General features: G+C 50.4%; 1 protein-coding gene across 1 annotated transcript in view; it reads right to left on the bottom strand.

Annotated features, from left to right (window-relative positions):
- SLC2A9 (solute carrier family 2 member 9) overlaps nt 1–17,658 on the bottom strand; it is a gene marked incomplete at both ends in the record, with an annotated part of 109,738 nt that overhangs the window by 36,904 nt on the left and 55,176 nt on the right. Inside the window, 3 exons of the mRNA XM_080697274.1 lie at nt 7,256–7,366; nt 10,894–11,081; nt 16,987–17,119. Of these exons, the coding sequence (XP_080553400.1) occupies nt 7,256–7,366; nt 10,894–11,081; nt 16,987–17,119 (432 nt within the window). The remainder of the gene's footprint in view (nt 1–7,255; nt 7,367–10,893; nt 11,082–16,986; nt 17,120–17,658) is intronic.

Below are 17,658 nucleotides of genomic sequence, written 5' to 3'. Positions count from 1 at the left end.
TGAAGTAGGCGGGTCAGAGGGGTAAAAGCTTTCTGAGAAACTACCAAAGTGCTCTCCACAGGTCGCGCCACTCCAATTCCCCGCCAGCAGCATAGAGGAGTTTAGTTGCTTTATGTCCTTTGCAACAGTGAATATATCAGCCATTTCAGTTTTGGTCATCCTTAGGGTGTGTAATGATACCCAGATTTTGGTTTGCATTTCAGCTTCCTTGATGACTGAAGATGCCGAGCGTCTTTTCCTGCATGTTTTTTTGACCTTTCGAAGTCTTCTTTGTCCAGATATTTTGCTCATTTTCCAGTAGATGGTTGGTCTTATTGTTGAGTTCTAAGAGCTCTTTATATAGTCTGTATTTGAGCGCCCTGGCATTTTTGTGTGTCCTATACACTGTCCCAGTCGGTGTCTTGTCATTTCCTTAACAATTCCTTTTAAGTAGTCACCGTTTAGCTGGGCATTGGTGGCACAGGCCTCTAATCCCAGTCCTTGGGAGGCTGAGATAGGAGGATTGCAGGTTTGAGGCCGGCCTTGGCAATTTAGGTCCTCAGCAACTTAGTGAGACTTTGTTTCAAAATAAAGCTGAGCTGGAGTCATAGCTCAGAGGTAGAATGTTCCTGGATTCCATCCTCAGTAACACAAAACACATAAATAATTACAATTTAAAGTTTTTTTAAAAAATAAAATCTAGTCTTTTAGTTTTGTATTTTACCTAAGTAATCCAAGTATCTATCAGTTTTTGCAAAACCTCCGCTTATGCCCCCTTCCAGATGTTTAATAGTTTCAGTGTCTATGTTTGGATACAGAGTCCACGGTGAGTTGCTTTGGCCTCTCTTGTCTTTTGGACTCCACTCCATTAATCCCCGTGGCCTTCTTTACCCAGTTCTGTGCTGCTGTGGTTACCATGTCGTGGACATTGCTTGACTACTCATATGTACCAGGTCTGCTGCCAGATATTTTGTATAGATGAATAATGTTGTCCTTATCTCCACAGGGTAGGTGGTAATGTCACTCCCTCTTACATCCAGCGCTAGAGGCTCAGAGAGGTTTAGCGGCCTGGCTGCGGTCGCACCGTGGAGAGTCACGCCAGGCCGGCTAGTCTGGCTCCGCGTCCTGCTCCTAACACCCGTGCTGTCCGAGTTCTCCCCACAGACAAGGGCACACACGTGCTTCTAAAGAGCTTCCTTCCCTCAGTAAGGCTGCGAGCAGCCCACGGCCACTGAGAGCGGAGGCAGCCAGGCCCTGGCACTGTCACAGAGGACAGAGGCCTCGGCCCTGGGGAGTGTTATGGATTGAACGGCATTCTCCCCAACAAGAGAGGACTGGGAGCCTGGCCCTCAGCACCCAGAGATGTCACCTGATGTAGACCAGGGTCTCCTCAGAGTCAGTCAGGCTGTAACGTCCCTGGGGCGGCCCGAATCCACCTGCACTGGAGTCCTCAGAAGGTAATGTTTGGACGTAGAGACCGACAGGCAGGCGGGGAGACTGGTGTGTGGAGAGAGTGGCCGAGCAGCCCCAGGGCGGGCTGGCCGCGCCAGGAACAGGGAAAGCCTGGGGTGGACCCCCCCCCAGTTCTCGGGAGGAATTAGCTCTGCACAATCTTGGGTTTCTAGTGTCCAGAACCGTGAGAGGATGAGTTCCGTTTTAGCCACCGAGTTAGTGGCACTTGGTTGTAGCAGCTTGAGGACCGGAGAGGGGCGATGCCGTGTGCTGGAGCGCAGGGCTCGAAGAAAGAAGGATGGAGACAGAAGGAGCCTCTCGTTTCCCTTAGTTCCAGTGCCTTTCAGTCCAGGCTTCCACAAATCTGACCCAACGCATCTTTATATTTTCTTACATATATTACTTTATTTGCTGTTTATACACCCATTGCTGTTCACTTTGATATATATATATATATATATATATATATATATATATATATATATATATATATATATTGCTGAGGCTGGCCTTGAACCTGCGATCCTCCTCTCTCAGCCTCTCAAGTATAAACCTGCACCACCGTGCCTAGCTGTATTCTATTTTTATATCCACATATAAACTGCAGGAGGTGCTCAGTGCTGGGGAGAGGTGCCTGGCTTTCTCAGGGACTGTATCATCCCTCGTGAGTTCATGAGGACGAGACTTGGACCTCAGAGGACGCTCTGCCATCAATCCAGTCCCCGCCTGCCTTGACTCGGCGCTGGCGGGCATGGGGGCCGCGTGGTGCGCAGAGCCCCAGAGGCCTGCGGAGTGGGCGTTCAGCGGGTGGGGTTCCCCCTCCTTCTGCAGGTCTGATCGGTGTGCATCCACAGCATGATTCCCTCCCGTGGCTCTGAGCCTCACTCCACTAAGCAAGTGTGTTTTGAATGCTTGTTAGAGGCTAGAGCCTGGTAGGACAGCCTAAGATGGAGGATTGCAGAGACATGATGTGACAGCTGCTGGTCTGGTTTCTTTAAGCCTAAGTGTCCTGCTTACACATGTGCACACATGCGTATACGCGGACATGTTTTTTCTTTTTTCTTTTTTCATTTACATTGCAAAACAACTCTGTGAGGTTTTCCCCAAATAGCACTGGCCGGTGTGGCGAGGACAGCTGGAATCTGAAGACATTGACATGCTGGGGTGTGGTGAGGCCCAGGCTAAGGCCCGCACCTAGACAGCCCAGGAGCCGCCCTCGATCCTGACACTTTGGGGATGAAATCCATCCCCAAAGCAACAATCGGTGACTCTCCAGGCGGAAATTGGGCTGTGGCCGAAGCTTTGACCAGCAAAGGGTGGGGGGAGGGACGGCACAGCGGGATCGTTGCTGGTCTGGGCAGCTAAGGGACTCAAGGGCCAAGATCCTGCTTCATGCTCAAGGACAAGGTTTCTGCTTTAAACATGTAACCAAAGCCCTCTCTGGAAAGAAGCCCGGACCTCGCAAAGCCACGCTATCTGCAAGTAAATGGAGCTTTAAAATCCATGCTAGGAGGACGGTGTCAGAAAGGGTCTTCTTTTCAGGACAGGCTCTCTAAATTTAAATTTAAAAATGATCCATTGAGCTGGGTGTGGGGCACACGCTGGTAATCCCAGTACTTGGGAGGCTGAGACAGGAAGATCACAGGTTTGAGGCCAGCCTCAGCAACTTAGTGAGATTTTCAGCAACTTAGCAAGACCTTGTTTAAAAAAAAAAAAATAGGGCTGGGGATGTAGCTCAGAGATAGAATGCCCTTGGGTTCAATGTCCAGAAGAAAAAAGAAAAAAGAAAAGTAGCTCATTGAAATATATACTTTCCTTGGAAATTTCAGCTTAAAAGATGAGTGTGTAAAAGAGATACCTGGGTACCAATTTGGACCAAAGGTGTTAGAAATTTAGACGGGTACCTTCAAACTGATTGGCATCCGGGGTGTGGGGGAGGTCCATGACTCCCAAGTATAGTAGACGGAAACGATCTTGAGATATCGCAACTGACTACAAACTCAGACACAGATGGGGCGCATAGCAGGGAAGCCGCAGCCGACCAGGCCTTTACAGGCTAGTTCTTAAATCCTGGGGACATTTTTTCTCTTGGGTCATTTTGGAACGCGTGAGGCCGGCTGGCTCCCCCAGGCTCCCTTTCTTGGGTAACCTGCTCTGTTCCTGTGCTGGAGGCGGCAGCTCCTGCCAGGTGACCTAGCCACCAGACACGACACGGTCCCCTGATCCCGAGCTGCTCGGCCTCCACGCTGGGCTGGCCCTTCCTCTGGCTGCTCCCTGCTGCAAATGCTCTTCCAGCCTTGAGCCAGAGCCAGGCACGGGGGCCTCTTAGCCCCGTCCCTGTTCTACTGTCTCTGGCCTTCTGAAACACTGCCGTGCCCCCCCCCCCAATAGTGCTCCCCGATTCCACGTCATGGCGGGACCTTTACTTTGTTCACGGATGATCCCGCCCTCCCAGACTCATGCCTGGCCACAGCAGGTCCACGGGTGCATCTGGAGCGTGGAGGGAATGAACACTCTGATCGCAGCCTCGTCTTCTGGGCTCCGAGAAGCGGCAGGGATGGGCAGTATTTCCCATTTGGTTCATTTCGGAAATATTAAACATCAGTAGTAATACCGGTCCTGTGCCGGGGCTGCTGAAGGAAGCGTCGCAAGCCCACTGGCTTACACGGTACAAACGTGCCGTCTCGCAGCTCTGGAGGTCAGGGCCTCTCCTTCCCCCTGGCATTTCTTGTCTGGTCGCAACACAGACAAGAAATGGCTGTGCCCACGTCTCCTCCTTTGTGTGTGTGTGTGGTACTGGGGATGGAATCCAGGGAAATTTTACCTCCAAGCTAAAGTCCAGCCCTATTTTTTATTCTTTGTTTTGAAACAGGGTCTCACTGAGTTGCAAAGGGCCTCACTAAGTAGCTGAGGCTGTCCGTGAACCATGATTCTCCTGTATCTCCTGCCTCTTGAATGCTGGGATGTCAAGCATGAGCCATCACATCTGGCGACATCTCCTCCTTGTGTAAGGATGGCCGTATTGGATTAAAGGCCCAACCTACTGCAGTACAACCTCCTCTTACCTTAACTATTAGCGTCCGCAGTGAATCTGCTTCCAAATCAAGTCATGTTCTGAGTCTGTGGGCCTTCAACACAACCCGGGTTTTATGGGGACACAATTCAACCTGTAACCACGATTGCCATTTACAGGGAATCTGCTTAGCTGCTATTATTTAGTGAGTATCTACCCAGGCTCAGCTCTGTGAATTGCTGCCTACTTCTCCCAGTCACGTCTGCTAAGATCTAGATCTGCTATTATCCCCACTTTCCTGAAGAGAAAAATGGAGACCAGAGAGGTTAAGCAGCTGGCCAGTGGCTGCCCAGCTAGAGGGTCAGGCCCAGGAGGACACGGAGCACAAGCACTCCGCTGTTCCCGCCTTCTCCTGTAACACACACTGGATCTGATGTCCTGACCCCGGGGGTGAACATGGGAGGCTTTGATTTTTAAAATGTGGAGCTGGCTGAGAAATGGGGCGGGGGGGATAGTATGCAGCAGAACCCAGCAGGACTGGTTTTTAACTTTAACCCTGGAACACAGTCCAGTCCTGACACTTAAAAAAACTTCCTAGCAGGCGTGGTGTGGTGGCACAGGCTTGAAATCCCAGCATTTGGGAGGCTGAGACCAGAGCATCGCGGTTCGTGGACAGCTTCAGCTACTTAGAGGGGCCCTTGGCAACTCAGTGAGACCCGGTTTCAAAAATAAAAAAGAAGCTCATCGTGGTGGTGCACACTTGTAATCCCAGCATTTGGGAGGCTGAGACAGGAGCATCACGGTTTGCAGACAGCCTCAGCTACTTAGTGAGGCTCTCCATAACTTAGTGAGACCCTGTTTCAAAATAAAGAATAAAAAAAAATAGGGCAGGGGGCGTAGCTTGGAGGTAGAGTTCCCCTGGGTTCAATCCCCAGACATGCAAAAAGAAAGAAAGAAAGAAAGAAAGAACGAAAGAAAGATAAAAAATAAAAAAAAGATTAAAAGATAGGGCTCAGGCTGTTGTTTGGAGGTAGAATGTCCCTGGGTTCCATCCCCAGTACCGCAAACAAACAAACAAACAAACAAACAAACAAAACAAATGAATAAACAAAACTTCCTTCCTTCAGTAAAGATAATGTATAATGAATTCTGCCCCCTGATTTGCCACTCAAGGTACAGGCTCCAGTTCCACGGGGCCCCCCAGTGCAGAGTTGGCTGCTCAGCCTGTCTCGGGCCAACTGACCCTCGGGGAAGCCACGCACCAGAGAAGAGCGGCTCCACCACGATCCACTGTGTAAACCAGGGTTCTTCAAGATGGCCTTATTTATAGCTGCGGACTGCTCACACGAAATCGACTGGGAGTAAGACCAACACACGTTTTTCCTCTTCTCCATCCCATGAGGCCTCAGAGCCGGTTTAATAAACTATCAAACTCTCAGGAAGAAGAATGAAAAAGAAAAGGATGGGGCAGGGGAGTCTTTTTTGACGGGCAATTACCTCCGCGGGTTGGAGACAACAGGAAATATATGTTCGGAAACAAGGTTATAGGAAGAAGTGAGGGTTTGCTGAGCATTGACCCTCAGGAAGGAGGGAGGGGCCTTTGAATCCTGTTTCCATGACAACTGCAAGGTGCTGTACTCAGTTCCTACGGCTGCTGTAACCGAGCACCACAAACGCAGAGGTCAGAAGTCCAAAGCAGGTCTCAATACAAAGGTTCCAGCAGTGGCTGGGCTGGCTCCTACGGGACCCCTCCCTCCTCCTTTTTTTATTCGGCTTGGCTCCTGACCTCGTCCTCATCTTAAAGACCACCTCTGCGACATCACATCTCTGTCTTTGACCCTCCCGCCTCTCTCTTTTATCTAAAAAGACCCTGCGCTGACACCGAGCCACCTGTGTGCCACGAATCTAAGACGTGGGAATCAGACCACACGCTGCTGGCGAGGGAGCTGATACGCAGACATTCAAGAGGGAAATGGGCCACGTGGTGTCACACAGCCGAGGGCTGCCAGACCCCGATGTAGAGTCAGTGGGGCCGATTCTGGACAAGCTTCCTGGACTCAGGAGCCCCGAACCATGTTTGTTGTGTATATTCATGGTAAGGAAGAGTGATAAGCCCCAGGTCCCTCTTTTCTTTCTTTCTTTCTTTCTTTCTTTCTTTCTTTCTTCCTTCCTTCCTTCCTTCCTTCCTTTCTTTCTTTCTTTCTTTCTTTCTTTCTTTCTTTCTTTCTTTCTTTATTGTGGTACTGAGGATAGACCCCCAGAGGCATCCTACCTTCAGGTTATACCCCCCAAACCAATTATATGTCTTATTTGGAAACACAGCCTCACTAGGTTGCTGAGAGCCTCGCTAAGTTGCCGAGGCTGGCTTTGAACCAGCGATCCTCCTGTCTCAGCCTCCCAAGTACTGAGATTACAAGCGTGCACCACCATGCCTGGGTCCAGGTCTCTCTTTTCTTGAACTTTCTTGCTTGTTGCTAAAGCACACCCACCACTTTGACGCCCTTCTTTGCCTGCTTTGGGAACCCCAGTGATGGAGGCAGGGAGATGACAGTCCTGTGAACATTCTGGAAGTCAGGGCAAGAGACTCGAGACCCAAGGGACCCTCTGCTCTGAAATCCCAGGGAGGACACCCTGTCATGGGGTGTGCAGACAGTCCCTGCAGACAGGTGAGAGGTCAAAGAGAACTGTATGCTGCCCTTCTGAAATCCAGACTCCTGCCCCTTTTTTTAGGGCACACCCCATTTGTCACCTGGGGTCCCCGCAGCCGTCTAACCCCTGCCGCGAGCTCAGAGCGACCCTCGCGTGACTTACAGAGAAGATGGCAGCCAGGGTCTCGATGCCGCCAGTGCTCAGGGTGATGTAGGGAATCTTCTCCGGAGGGATCCCAGCCTTTCTGAAGATGCTGTTGGTGTAGAACCAAATCTGTAAGCCAGGAAGAGGAGAAGGCAGAAGGCAGGGCAGTCAGTGAGAAGCCTCCATCTCATTCCTAAGTTAGAGTCAGGCAGAAGCTTGTCACGGGGCTCCCCGCTAAATCCAAAGGCAGGCAGGAGCTGCGCGATGTGGCCCCACAGTTTCTGCCCTTCTGCCTGCATCCCTTTCTCCATCGCTAACATAAAGCCCACATTCTTGGGAATGACATGGGCCCAGGTAAAAGACTGGGCTTCCAGGTATCCTGTGCAGGTAGGTGTGGCCATTGGGGAGAAGTGCATCATGGGAAGGGAAATGGCAGGCTGCCAGGAAGTAAGGCCAGACCTTCTCCACCCAGGCAAGGGCTTCCTGCTTTGTGACAATCCCTGAAAGTCACCCAGACTAATACCACCCTCCTTCCCATCACTCAGCTGCAACCCTGGGGTAGAGGCAGAGGATGGGGCTGAGGTTCAGCCTCGCTGGGTGGGACCAGTTCCAGCCCTAGCACAGCTGGATGCTGTGCACCCCTGTCTCCCTCCTTTACCTCTGTACCCCTCCTGGCCCTGTCCAGGGCTCGCTGCCCCATTGGACGAGTTTCCGGGTGAAAGCAGCCTAAACTCAAAGGCCCTCGCTGTGAGGTGTCAGCATTTGGATGGATGGAGGAGGCTGTGAGCGGGTTTAGGCCCCAGGAGATGCTAGCAGAGATGGGCACTTAGACCTAGGTCTCCACCTCCCTGGCCTGGCTGGGGAGCCAGCATTCAGTAAGAAAGGCTTCCTTCCCTACCTCCACCCCACAGATTTAATTGTGAACTCAGAAAGATGCAAAGTAAGGCCACCACTGTTGAGAGGGGCCGGGTGTGGTGGTGCATGCCTATAATACCAGTATTTTGGAGAATGAGACAGGAGGATCCCAGGTTTGAGGCCAGCCTCAGCAATTTAGTGAGACCTTTGGCAACTTAGTGAGACCCTGGCTCAAAATAAAAAAATAAAATAAAATAAATTAAGGCTGGAGGTGTAGCTTGGATGTAGAAAATTCCTGGGTTTTATACCTAGTGTTATACACACACACACACACACACACACACACACACACACACAAGCGCGACAGAAAATGCTAGCTTTTAAAAGCTTTCCTGAGTCTGAGAGTACTGGATCACCCAGTCTTGCTCCTCATCTGATAGATAATAATATAACTCACTGACCAGCCCGTCTGGCCTCCTTTGGACTCTGATAGCTGAGTGATTGAGTCTCGGAGGGTCCCTCTCACCCAGGGTAGCACATCTGGGAATGAGCTGAGAGGAGGGAGCCCAGCAGGAGCCAGGCAAGCAGGTGGTCTTAGAGCCACTCTTTCAACAAGACAATAGCTAAAATTAGCAAGTGCCACCTATGTGGCTGGCCTTATGCTGAGCCAGAAATACATCCTTTTGTCTGTATTCACGGCCTCTTCACAGCCAGGGAAACTGAGGCACATAACAGTTACAGCAGTTTGTCCAAGGTCTCAAAACTTGGAAATTCAATGCTGCAAGTCACAGAGGCACTGGCCCTGGGGTGAGTCAGCTCTGGACCACAACTGTCAGCCAGCCAGGAAGACGGTCTCTCTTCTCCCACTCACCAGGACCCAGCAACTCGTTCCAGTGAGCTGGTCTCAGTAATTAGGCCAAAAGAACGTTTTTATTCTTCTAGTTTGAGTTAGGAAGTGATTTTGCCATTGATGCTGAGGTTGTCTTTTGGGCAAAATGCGATCAACATATCTAAGGTTTTCCTGAGCACCCAGCGCACACATCCCAGGTCCCTCTGGCTTCCACAGCCTGCCGGCATCCAGGGTCACGGACTCCAGCTCACTTAGTACAGACGCAAGAGCACTTGGAAGGCCCTTGACAGCATTGCAGCCCTCCCTCCTTCCCCCTCCCTCCTTCCCCCTCCCTCATGCCTGGCCAGCCTCATGCCTGAGCTCAGGGGATAGCAGCGGCTTCCCACAGGATCTCCTCCACACACCCTTGCCAAGCAGTTGACATCCCACTTGCATCCCTCCACAGACGGGAGCTCAGCACCCTGAGACATCCCACCCGGATGCGGCAGTAACAGTAATGACCTAGGGTCTGCCTCCCTGTTTCTTGGGTTCAGGAATCATGGAGAGAAAAGAGATGGTCAAAAGTGTGTCAGGGAGTCAGGACTTGACGGACAGACCTCCTCGGCTCAGGCCCTGAGAAACTGTATCGAAGGTCTTGGGATTTTCTCTGGCTGAAGTCACGAGTTGAAGCTAGCCCAGACAGGACTTACATTAATTAATCAGCTAATTAATTAATAAATGTTGGTACTGGAGATTGAACCTTTATTATATTATATTATATTATACCTTTAAACTACAGCCCAGCCCTGTTTTATTTGGAAACAGGAATTTGCTACGTCGCTGAGGCTGGCCTCAAACCTGTGATCTTCCTGACTCTGCCTCGCAAGTACAGGGTTTACAGGTCTGCGCCACGGGACCGACTTACTCTTACTTAATCATCTTGGTGCCGCCCACCTATCACTTCCCAAGTCTCTCCCTATCACGGAGGAATCTGATTTTGACGTATTTCTGGTGGTAAATACTCAGAAGTGTGCCAGTATTGGGAAGAGGCATCAAAATGTATTAAGGTGCTGGTATTGGAAAATTGCTTTGATAATTTCCAAAGTGTAAAATATAGTCCGAGCCTGGGTGCTGCGCAGGCACTCAGGCAGGGAGGGGGCTGTGGCGATTACAATGCAGAGGTCCTCTCTGGCTTTGCCCTTCATTCTAATCATTAACCTATAGTAAGAGCCTTAGAGTCAACTGAAGCCTTTAGCCCTAAAATTACAATAGAGGCAACCGGAACCTCTGTTTCCCTCCTCTCCTCTGGGATTCAGCCTGGGCACAGAAAAGGTAAACTTTGTGTGTGGCTTCAAAGCAGCCTAGTTGATGAGCAACCAATACTGCCCAATACAATAGAGCCGAGGGCCAGGTGGATTCTTGACCCTTGCACTTAGTAAGTGCGCTGTCTGGAGACAAAGAGGCACCACCTGGCTAAGGAATAAGTAACTAGCCCATTGCCCTGGTAACGCTGATGAGAAAAATACCAATACAAAATCTATTTAAGGGTTGGGGTCCCCAAAAGGGGCCAGAGTTCCATTTTCGGGCTCTCCAGCATGCGGGTCAGCACGCTGCTTTTTCCTTGTCTATTTCCTACTAATTTTGTAATGAAGATTTGTTAAAGCTGCACTGAGCGGCCTGTTAGTTTTAATTTTTCTATTCAACCAACCTTAGTTGAATAAGAAAAAGAACCCCCACCATTCAAACCGTAACAAGAAGGACGGCGATGCGTCTTAAGGGCTAACTCTAGCTAAAGAACCGAGCCCTTCGTGTGGGCTGTCGCCCCATTGTGTTTTCCCATTCTGCAGATGAGGAAACCCAGAGACAGGCCCCACGGTTGCCTAGCGACATGTTTGTGGCTGGGATGTGAACCCAGCCAATCCCTCCCTTGGCCCCTCCACTTGAGCAGGACGCTGGCCGAGCCCACACTCACCGCGTTGAGGCCGCAGAGCTGGTAGCAGGCCATGGTGACCACCACGGTGGTGACCTGCCAGCGGACGCAGGGATCCCTCAGCAGCTCCAGGACGGACAGCAGGCGGAGGTTCCTCTGCAGGCGGCTCTCAGCCAGCACCTCCTCCACCTCTCGGGACACATCTGCTTTGCCTAGGAATGTCTGGAAGGCTGCAGACAGAGACAGGCGCCGACTCTCAGGGAGGACCGGAACCTGGCCCTGAAGGGATGGGCCCCACCACCCGGTCACGCACCCACGCAAGAGTCCGGAGCCCTTGTTTAAAAATGGGAAATCAGCAGGGCATGGTGGCGCACCCTTGTAATCCCCGCGCTTGGGAGGCAGAGACAGGAGGATCGCGCAGGTTCAAAGCCAGCTGTGCGCGCTGGCTTAGGAGACCCTGTTTCCAAATAAAAATGTAAAAATAGGTCTTGGAGTGTAGCCCGGAGGTAGAAGGGCTTCCAGGAACCCCAGTACCACTAAATAAATAAATAAATAAATAAATATTAAAAAAATAAAAAAAGAAAAATCAGGCTGGGCATGGTGGCATACACTTGTAATCTCAGCATTTGGGAGGCTGAGGCAGGAGGATCATTGTTCGAGGACAGTCTCAGCTACTACCGAAATGGGGGTTTCTTGAGAGGAAACCCGGCATTTCCTCGAGATGAAACGGAGTTCCCTCTTGAAAGAACTTGACGTTTCCTTACCGGTTTCTTGTCTATGAGCGACGAATGACACCCGCAGACCTCAGGAAGGGGAGTAAAAGGTTTATTGGAAGCAGCAGGGAATGGGGGGAGGGTGGCTGAACACCCCCAAAGGGGCTGGAACTCTGGGTCCAGCAGCTGCCTTCCGGACAATACTTGAGAGTAGCCCAAGCCAAATTGCCTTCAGGTGCAGGCTGCTTTCTTCCAGAGTCCACGCGATCTGCCAGAAGGGAATAGGGAAAAGTGGCCGAACACCCTAAAGGGGCTGTCGGAACTCCGGGATCCAGTAGCTGCCTTCACGTGCCCTCAGATACACTCTGCCTTCTCTCAGGGCCAACACGAACTGTGAGAGAGAGAACAGCTCCCCAAAAGGGGAGGGGGTCCCAAGAGGGAAAGCCCCAATTTGCTGATCCCCAAGGGCCATTGCCCACCGCTTGCAAGTCCGCTTTTGGTTAGGGTGACTTTGGGAATTCTGGGAAGCAGCTCTCAGGATTTGCATAGGGTATTTGCAAGTCCTTTGAATAGTCTCCTTTCAGGAATGTCAGACTTGCTGGGTAGATTTGTTGATTAGTAAACAGATGGCTTTGTGAAGCTCTGGCCTTCTTATCTCTGAGCCTTTGGAATTTCAGGTATTTGTCACCCTTCAGGAAACTCAGGAAATTAGCTTTTTTCTACCGAGGCCTTTTCCCTATCTGCCTATTTCCTTTCTATCTCCTCACTACTTAGGGAGACCCTTTGTAACTCAGTGAGAACCTGTTTCAAAATAAAGAATAAAATATAGGGCTGGGGATGTAGCTCAAAGGTAGAATATCCCTGGGTTCAATCCTCAGTACCACAAAAAAAAAAAAAAAGAAAAGAAAAGAAAAGAAAAAGAAATTAAGAAAGAAAAGAAAAGAAAGAAAACACAGAGGCCCAAGAAAGCCAATGTTTTGCCTGAGGTCACCCAGCTGGCTGAGAGAGGACCCAGTCTCCTGACTGCCACCGAGGCAAAGCAGAGGACATCCAGGGCTCAAACCCAGGTCTGTCAGAGCCAGGTGTGTTCCTGTCTCCCCGGGGCTGTTGTAACGATCCTACAGCATCACACACGTCGAACCCCGGCTCAGGGTTTCCCACACTGGAAGTGCGCTCTGGGGGACATACACTGAGCACCTCCTGTTTGCCTGAGCTTGTGTGTCCTTATTGGAAGTGCTGGGGGGGGGGGTCCCTGCTTGGCCAGGATGCTCCAGAGTCCACTCTACTGTGGGAAGGAGGATCAAGCCCAGTGACCTTCAAGGAATACAGATGCTTCGAGTGGAAGTATTCTCAAAGGGTTCAACATCCCAGGGTTCAAACGCACTCTGTGATTTATGCCATTTCTGGTTTGAACGCCACAGATTTTTCAGCCTCAGAGAAACTACCGTATTTGCCAAGATCAAAATTGTGTAAACATCCGTAGAGGAGTGTCTGCAGGTGGGCTGCCTGACCAACCCCCGAGGTCATGATTATCAGATCCTGGGGAGGCCTTGGGAGCACAGATTAAATACTCAGTGCCCCCACTCTTCCTCCTGTGGGGAGAGGTGGCTATCCCCGCAGCTCTTGGGGATGGTGCATTTCACGTACCAGCGGGCGGCCTCCCTAATGACACTGGTCCACACCACAGGGCCAGAGAGATTGCTCTTCTTAAGCAGGGGGCAAGGAGGGGCTGCTGAACTCGCTCCAGATTCTCTGAGGAGCAAGCTCGGAAGGATCTGGAGAGTTCTTCCCAGCATGGTACTGAAAATTGCTTCGAGGAGTCTCTCCATAGGCTATGACCGAATGCTTTCCCCAGCACCCATTAAAGGTAAACAAGAAATGTAGCTGAATAGGGTCAGAGTTCTGCATCACACACCAAACCATGGTATTTCTACTGTTTCTTCAAAGTTCAAAATGCAGCATTCCAGTGGTAAAATAATTCCAGAGTTTGGAGGCAGGACAAAGTTTCTCTCTCCTGACATATAGATTTCTCATTTTAAAGCAAGAAGATCTTTATAGCCTCATCTCCTCCCCCTTTTCACCTCAACTGCAGGAAGCTCTGGGCCAAATTCAAGGATCAGATCTTCACAGAATTTCCTGGAATAACAGTCTTTCTTTTTCCTCTTAACAGTTCTGATTTTCTTTTCAAATCTTCAATGAATGCTCCTGTTGCACATATCTTTATAAAAATATGAGGATCCTGTGACGGGACAAGGAAGAGCACTAGGAGTACCTGGCGTGACTGGTACAGCAGACGTGGGGCTGAAGCACTTGGGGCCCCTTCAGGAAAGAGCTTGCTATACAGCTGGCAGGTGTGGCTACCAGCCGCTGCCTATGGGCTTCATGAGAACCCATGGCAACTCTGAAGCCGAGGCTATGCCGTGGTTAGCGAGCCAGGTGATGTGCAAGGGCCCAACTGTTCTGCCCTGCAAGGGCCTCATGTTCTACAAAAGGGCTGTCCCAGAGCTCCCCAGGGCTTGCACAGATTGCAGGGTGGCCTGGTGGCTCCCCTGCCCAGACCGTCTCTGTCCTTCCTGATTTCTCCATCTCCCATGAAACTTCTGTAGTCCTACAACATCGTCAGACTGCAACAGCTAATTGTTTTTGTTTTTTTCCTGCGGGTTTGGGAATGGAATCCAGGGGCATTCAACCTCTGAGCTACATCTCTGCCCTGTATATTTTATTCTTTATTTTGAAACAGGATCTCACTGAGTTGCAAAGGGCTTTGCTAAGTAGCTGAGGCTGTCCACGAACCGCGATCCTCCTGTCTCAGCCTCGCAAATGCTGGGATTACAAGTGTGCGCCATCACACCCAGCTTAACAAGGAATGATTTTATGCAATAACTTTGAGAATATTGGGAAGGAATGTTTTAACTTATTTAAAACTAAATTGAAGTGATATTCTGGCCTTCAGTGACTCTCTTCATATTACGATGTATGGGCTTCCTATTGCTGCTATAACAAATAATCATGAAGTCAGTGTCTTAAAACAACACGTGTTTGTTACCATACAGTTGTGGGAGGCTGAAGTCTGAAGTGGGGTCACTGAGCTAAAATCCAGGGGTTAGCAGGGCTAAAGTTTGGAGGTGGGTGTGGGGCTCGATCTCCTTTTTCCAGAAGCAATGGAGATCCTAGTTAAAAACCCAAACTCGGAGCTCATAGCTAGTAAATCAGAAGGATTTGAACTCAAGGGTGGTTTTTCTCCATCTCTGGCATGCTCAGAAAGACAGCAGGAAATGAAGTCACTGTACCATACAGCCTGTGGGTGGGTAAACCACACCGAGGTCAGGCTTCAGGTGCTGGTCAGAGGGTGGAGGCTGTAGACCGAAGACGGGGCAGCCAAGAAAGAGCCCAGAAGATGTGATTCCAGAGCACAGCTGGGCTTGTGGCAGGACAGCTATCCCTCCAGCAGAAACACAATCCTTCCTGCCCGAGAGGACGCCCCTCAACCCGGCTACACGGGGCGAATGCTTGGTAATGCTTTAATTAGCACAGTCAGACGCGAAGCGCTTGGAAATGCCAGCCAGCGAGAAGGGCAGAAGGAGACAGGGGAGGAGTTCAGCTGTGAACGTGGCATACGACATGTGCACTTTGCAAACGAGCAAAGATGCTGGTCTCAGGTTGAAATGCAATGTCGAAATTTACCTTTCTGCCAATAAAAGTACTAATTTTACTCTAGGTATTCAGCAGGCAATGGCTATCTAGCATGCTGGGCATTCTGCCAGGGGAAGACGAGCATGAGCTGGCACTCTGCCCCCCAGGAGTGGGGTGGGCCTGTTAGGATGGATGGACATGCCCGTGATGCTGCCTCTCTGCTGAGAATGACTCTGTGCTAAGCACTTCGGCTCTATGAACTCATCAGTCCCCACAACGGCCATAGAAAATGGGTCACAGTACACGCGTGTATATGTATTGAAATTTCACACTGGACCCCATAACTCTGCATATAAGTAATTGTTAGCTTTTCATTTTCTACTTGCTAGTTCAGAAAACATTTAGGCTGTTTGAATTTTAAGGGATATTGAATGAAATAAAAATTCCCATTTTTTTTCCCAGGCATGGGCATTAGTGAAATTTAGATTATAGGACAAAAGGTAAGAAAAAACCCCAAACTATATAGAGTTCTGAGTAAAAATGAGAGCAGGTAATACTCTGAGCCTTATATACATCATCAAGTTCAGTCCTCCCAATAGCACATGAGCAAGGTTTATGTCATGAAATTTATTTATTTATTTTTTAAAGAAGAGTCCTGAGACTCAGAAAGGTTCCAATAGTTGCCCAGGGTCAGCTGGGAGAGCTGGGATGTGCTGGCAGCACTGGCTACTCCAGGCCCTCACGCCTAAACACGGCACCATCAGCTGGGTCTTGTTTAAAAAAAACTCTTTAAAGAATGAGAACTTGATTGCTTTATTCTACATTGGCAGTTTCCAGGCAAATCTACTTTGCCCTGCAGAGTCCTGATTCACATTTGTGCTTCTTTAATCTCACTCAAGGATTACAGGGAGGCTACCTGAGATCACTTCCCAGTCCCATCATGAACCTCGCTTTTCTCTGCTGCAAAATGGGTGCACTCCCTCCTCTCTCATGGGGTTGCTGGGACTGTCCCAGGGGGCTAGTAGTCAGGAGCACTCAGCTCCGAGCTTGGTGTGATGTGGCGCTTGCCCTGAGCCACATCCTTGCATAGAAATGTTAGCACAGGAGGAGTCAGTAAAGAAAAAAGGGAAGGGGAACTGTCACATACCCAAGCAACTAGAGAATCTGAGCTCACTTCATCCTGAATTTGGGCTCAACCACAGAGGTGGCAATGGGGAGTGGGAAGAAGTGAGGGTACCTGAGTCTTATCCTGTCTGGGCTGTGGTGATTCCTGTGTGTCCGAGTCTTGCCCCTCTGCTCCCCTGGGTCTAGTCAGCTTTTCCATGGCTGTGACTAAATTACCTGACAAATGCAACTTAGAGGAGGAAAGGTTTATGTGATTTCAGAGGTCAGTCTGTAGTCACTGACTCCAAGGCAGAAACCACAATGGCAGGGTGCATGGAAGGGAAAAGTTGTGCAGTCATAGTGGGTAGAAAAAGAAAGAAGAGAGAAAGAGACATGGACATATATCGCCTCCAAGGTCCAGACCCCAATGACACCCCCATGAACCTTGATACAGTGGGGAAGTGCTCTCAACACATGAGCCTTTGGGGGTACATTCCAAACCCAGGCCATAACATCCCCATAGCAGGGCCTTTGGGAGAAGAAGTGGGAAGGCGTCCTGTAGCGCCCAGCACAGTGCTCCCAGAGAGGCTCATGGCTACGCTCCTTCCCACGCCATCCGCCCAGGTCTCAGCACGGGCCTGCCCCATGCACAGAAGGAGTGGTGAGACAAGGGGAAGGATCCTACCCTTCACGGCTCCCGTCTCATCGTGCTTCTCGAAGAGCAGGTAGTGGGGGCTCTCGGGGAAAAAGGGCAGGCTCAGCAGCTGGACGAGGGCAGGGACCATGATCACTCCAAACAGGTACGGCCAGGTGCTCTCCTGCGGGGAGAAGAATATGCTGCTGAAGGAGGCGGGCTCTGGTCACCATCCTGGGACTGGGCCACGGGGCCACACAGCTCTGAGTGCAGAGGGCTTCTCTTCTGTCAATATTCTCACTGCTTTGACCCAGACACCTGACACACGCAGCTTAGAGGAGGAAGAAGTCTACTTGCTTAGTCCAGTTCTGGAGATTTCAGTCTATGTTATGCCGGCTTCCAAGCCAGAGCCAGGGTTGCAGGTCCTCAGGGCATCATTAAGGGGAGCAGAGAACAAAAAGGTCAGAGAGACGCCCTGCAGCTGGCAGGCTCAGGACACATACACTGTCCGCAGACACACCCAGGCATGTCTCTCTAGCAGCCAAGCCCCACCTCCAATATGGCCGCTTTGTCTACCACAAGGTCAGGACATTCTACAGACAACCCATAACAGCCTCTCTGCCCAGAATATTCCCATGAACAGAGACCAGTGATTGCAGCCAGGCCAACCTATGGCTGTGGAGCACTGCACTAGGGTTGGCAGATGTGTTCTAATCACGAACA

The sequence above is a fragment of the Muscardinus avellanarius genome, assembly GCF_963383645.1.
Source record: "Muscardinus avellanarius genome assembly, chromosome: 6".
In the NCBI taxonomy this organism is placed as follows: domain Eukaryota; kingdom Metazoa; phylum Chordata; class Mammalia; order Rodentia; family Gliridae; genus Muscardinus; species Muscardinus avellanarius.
The sequence above is the reverse complement of the archived record's forward strand: the minus strand, read 5'-3'. Positions and strand labels throughout refer to the sequence as shown.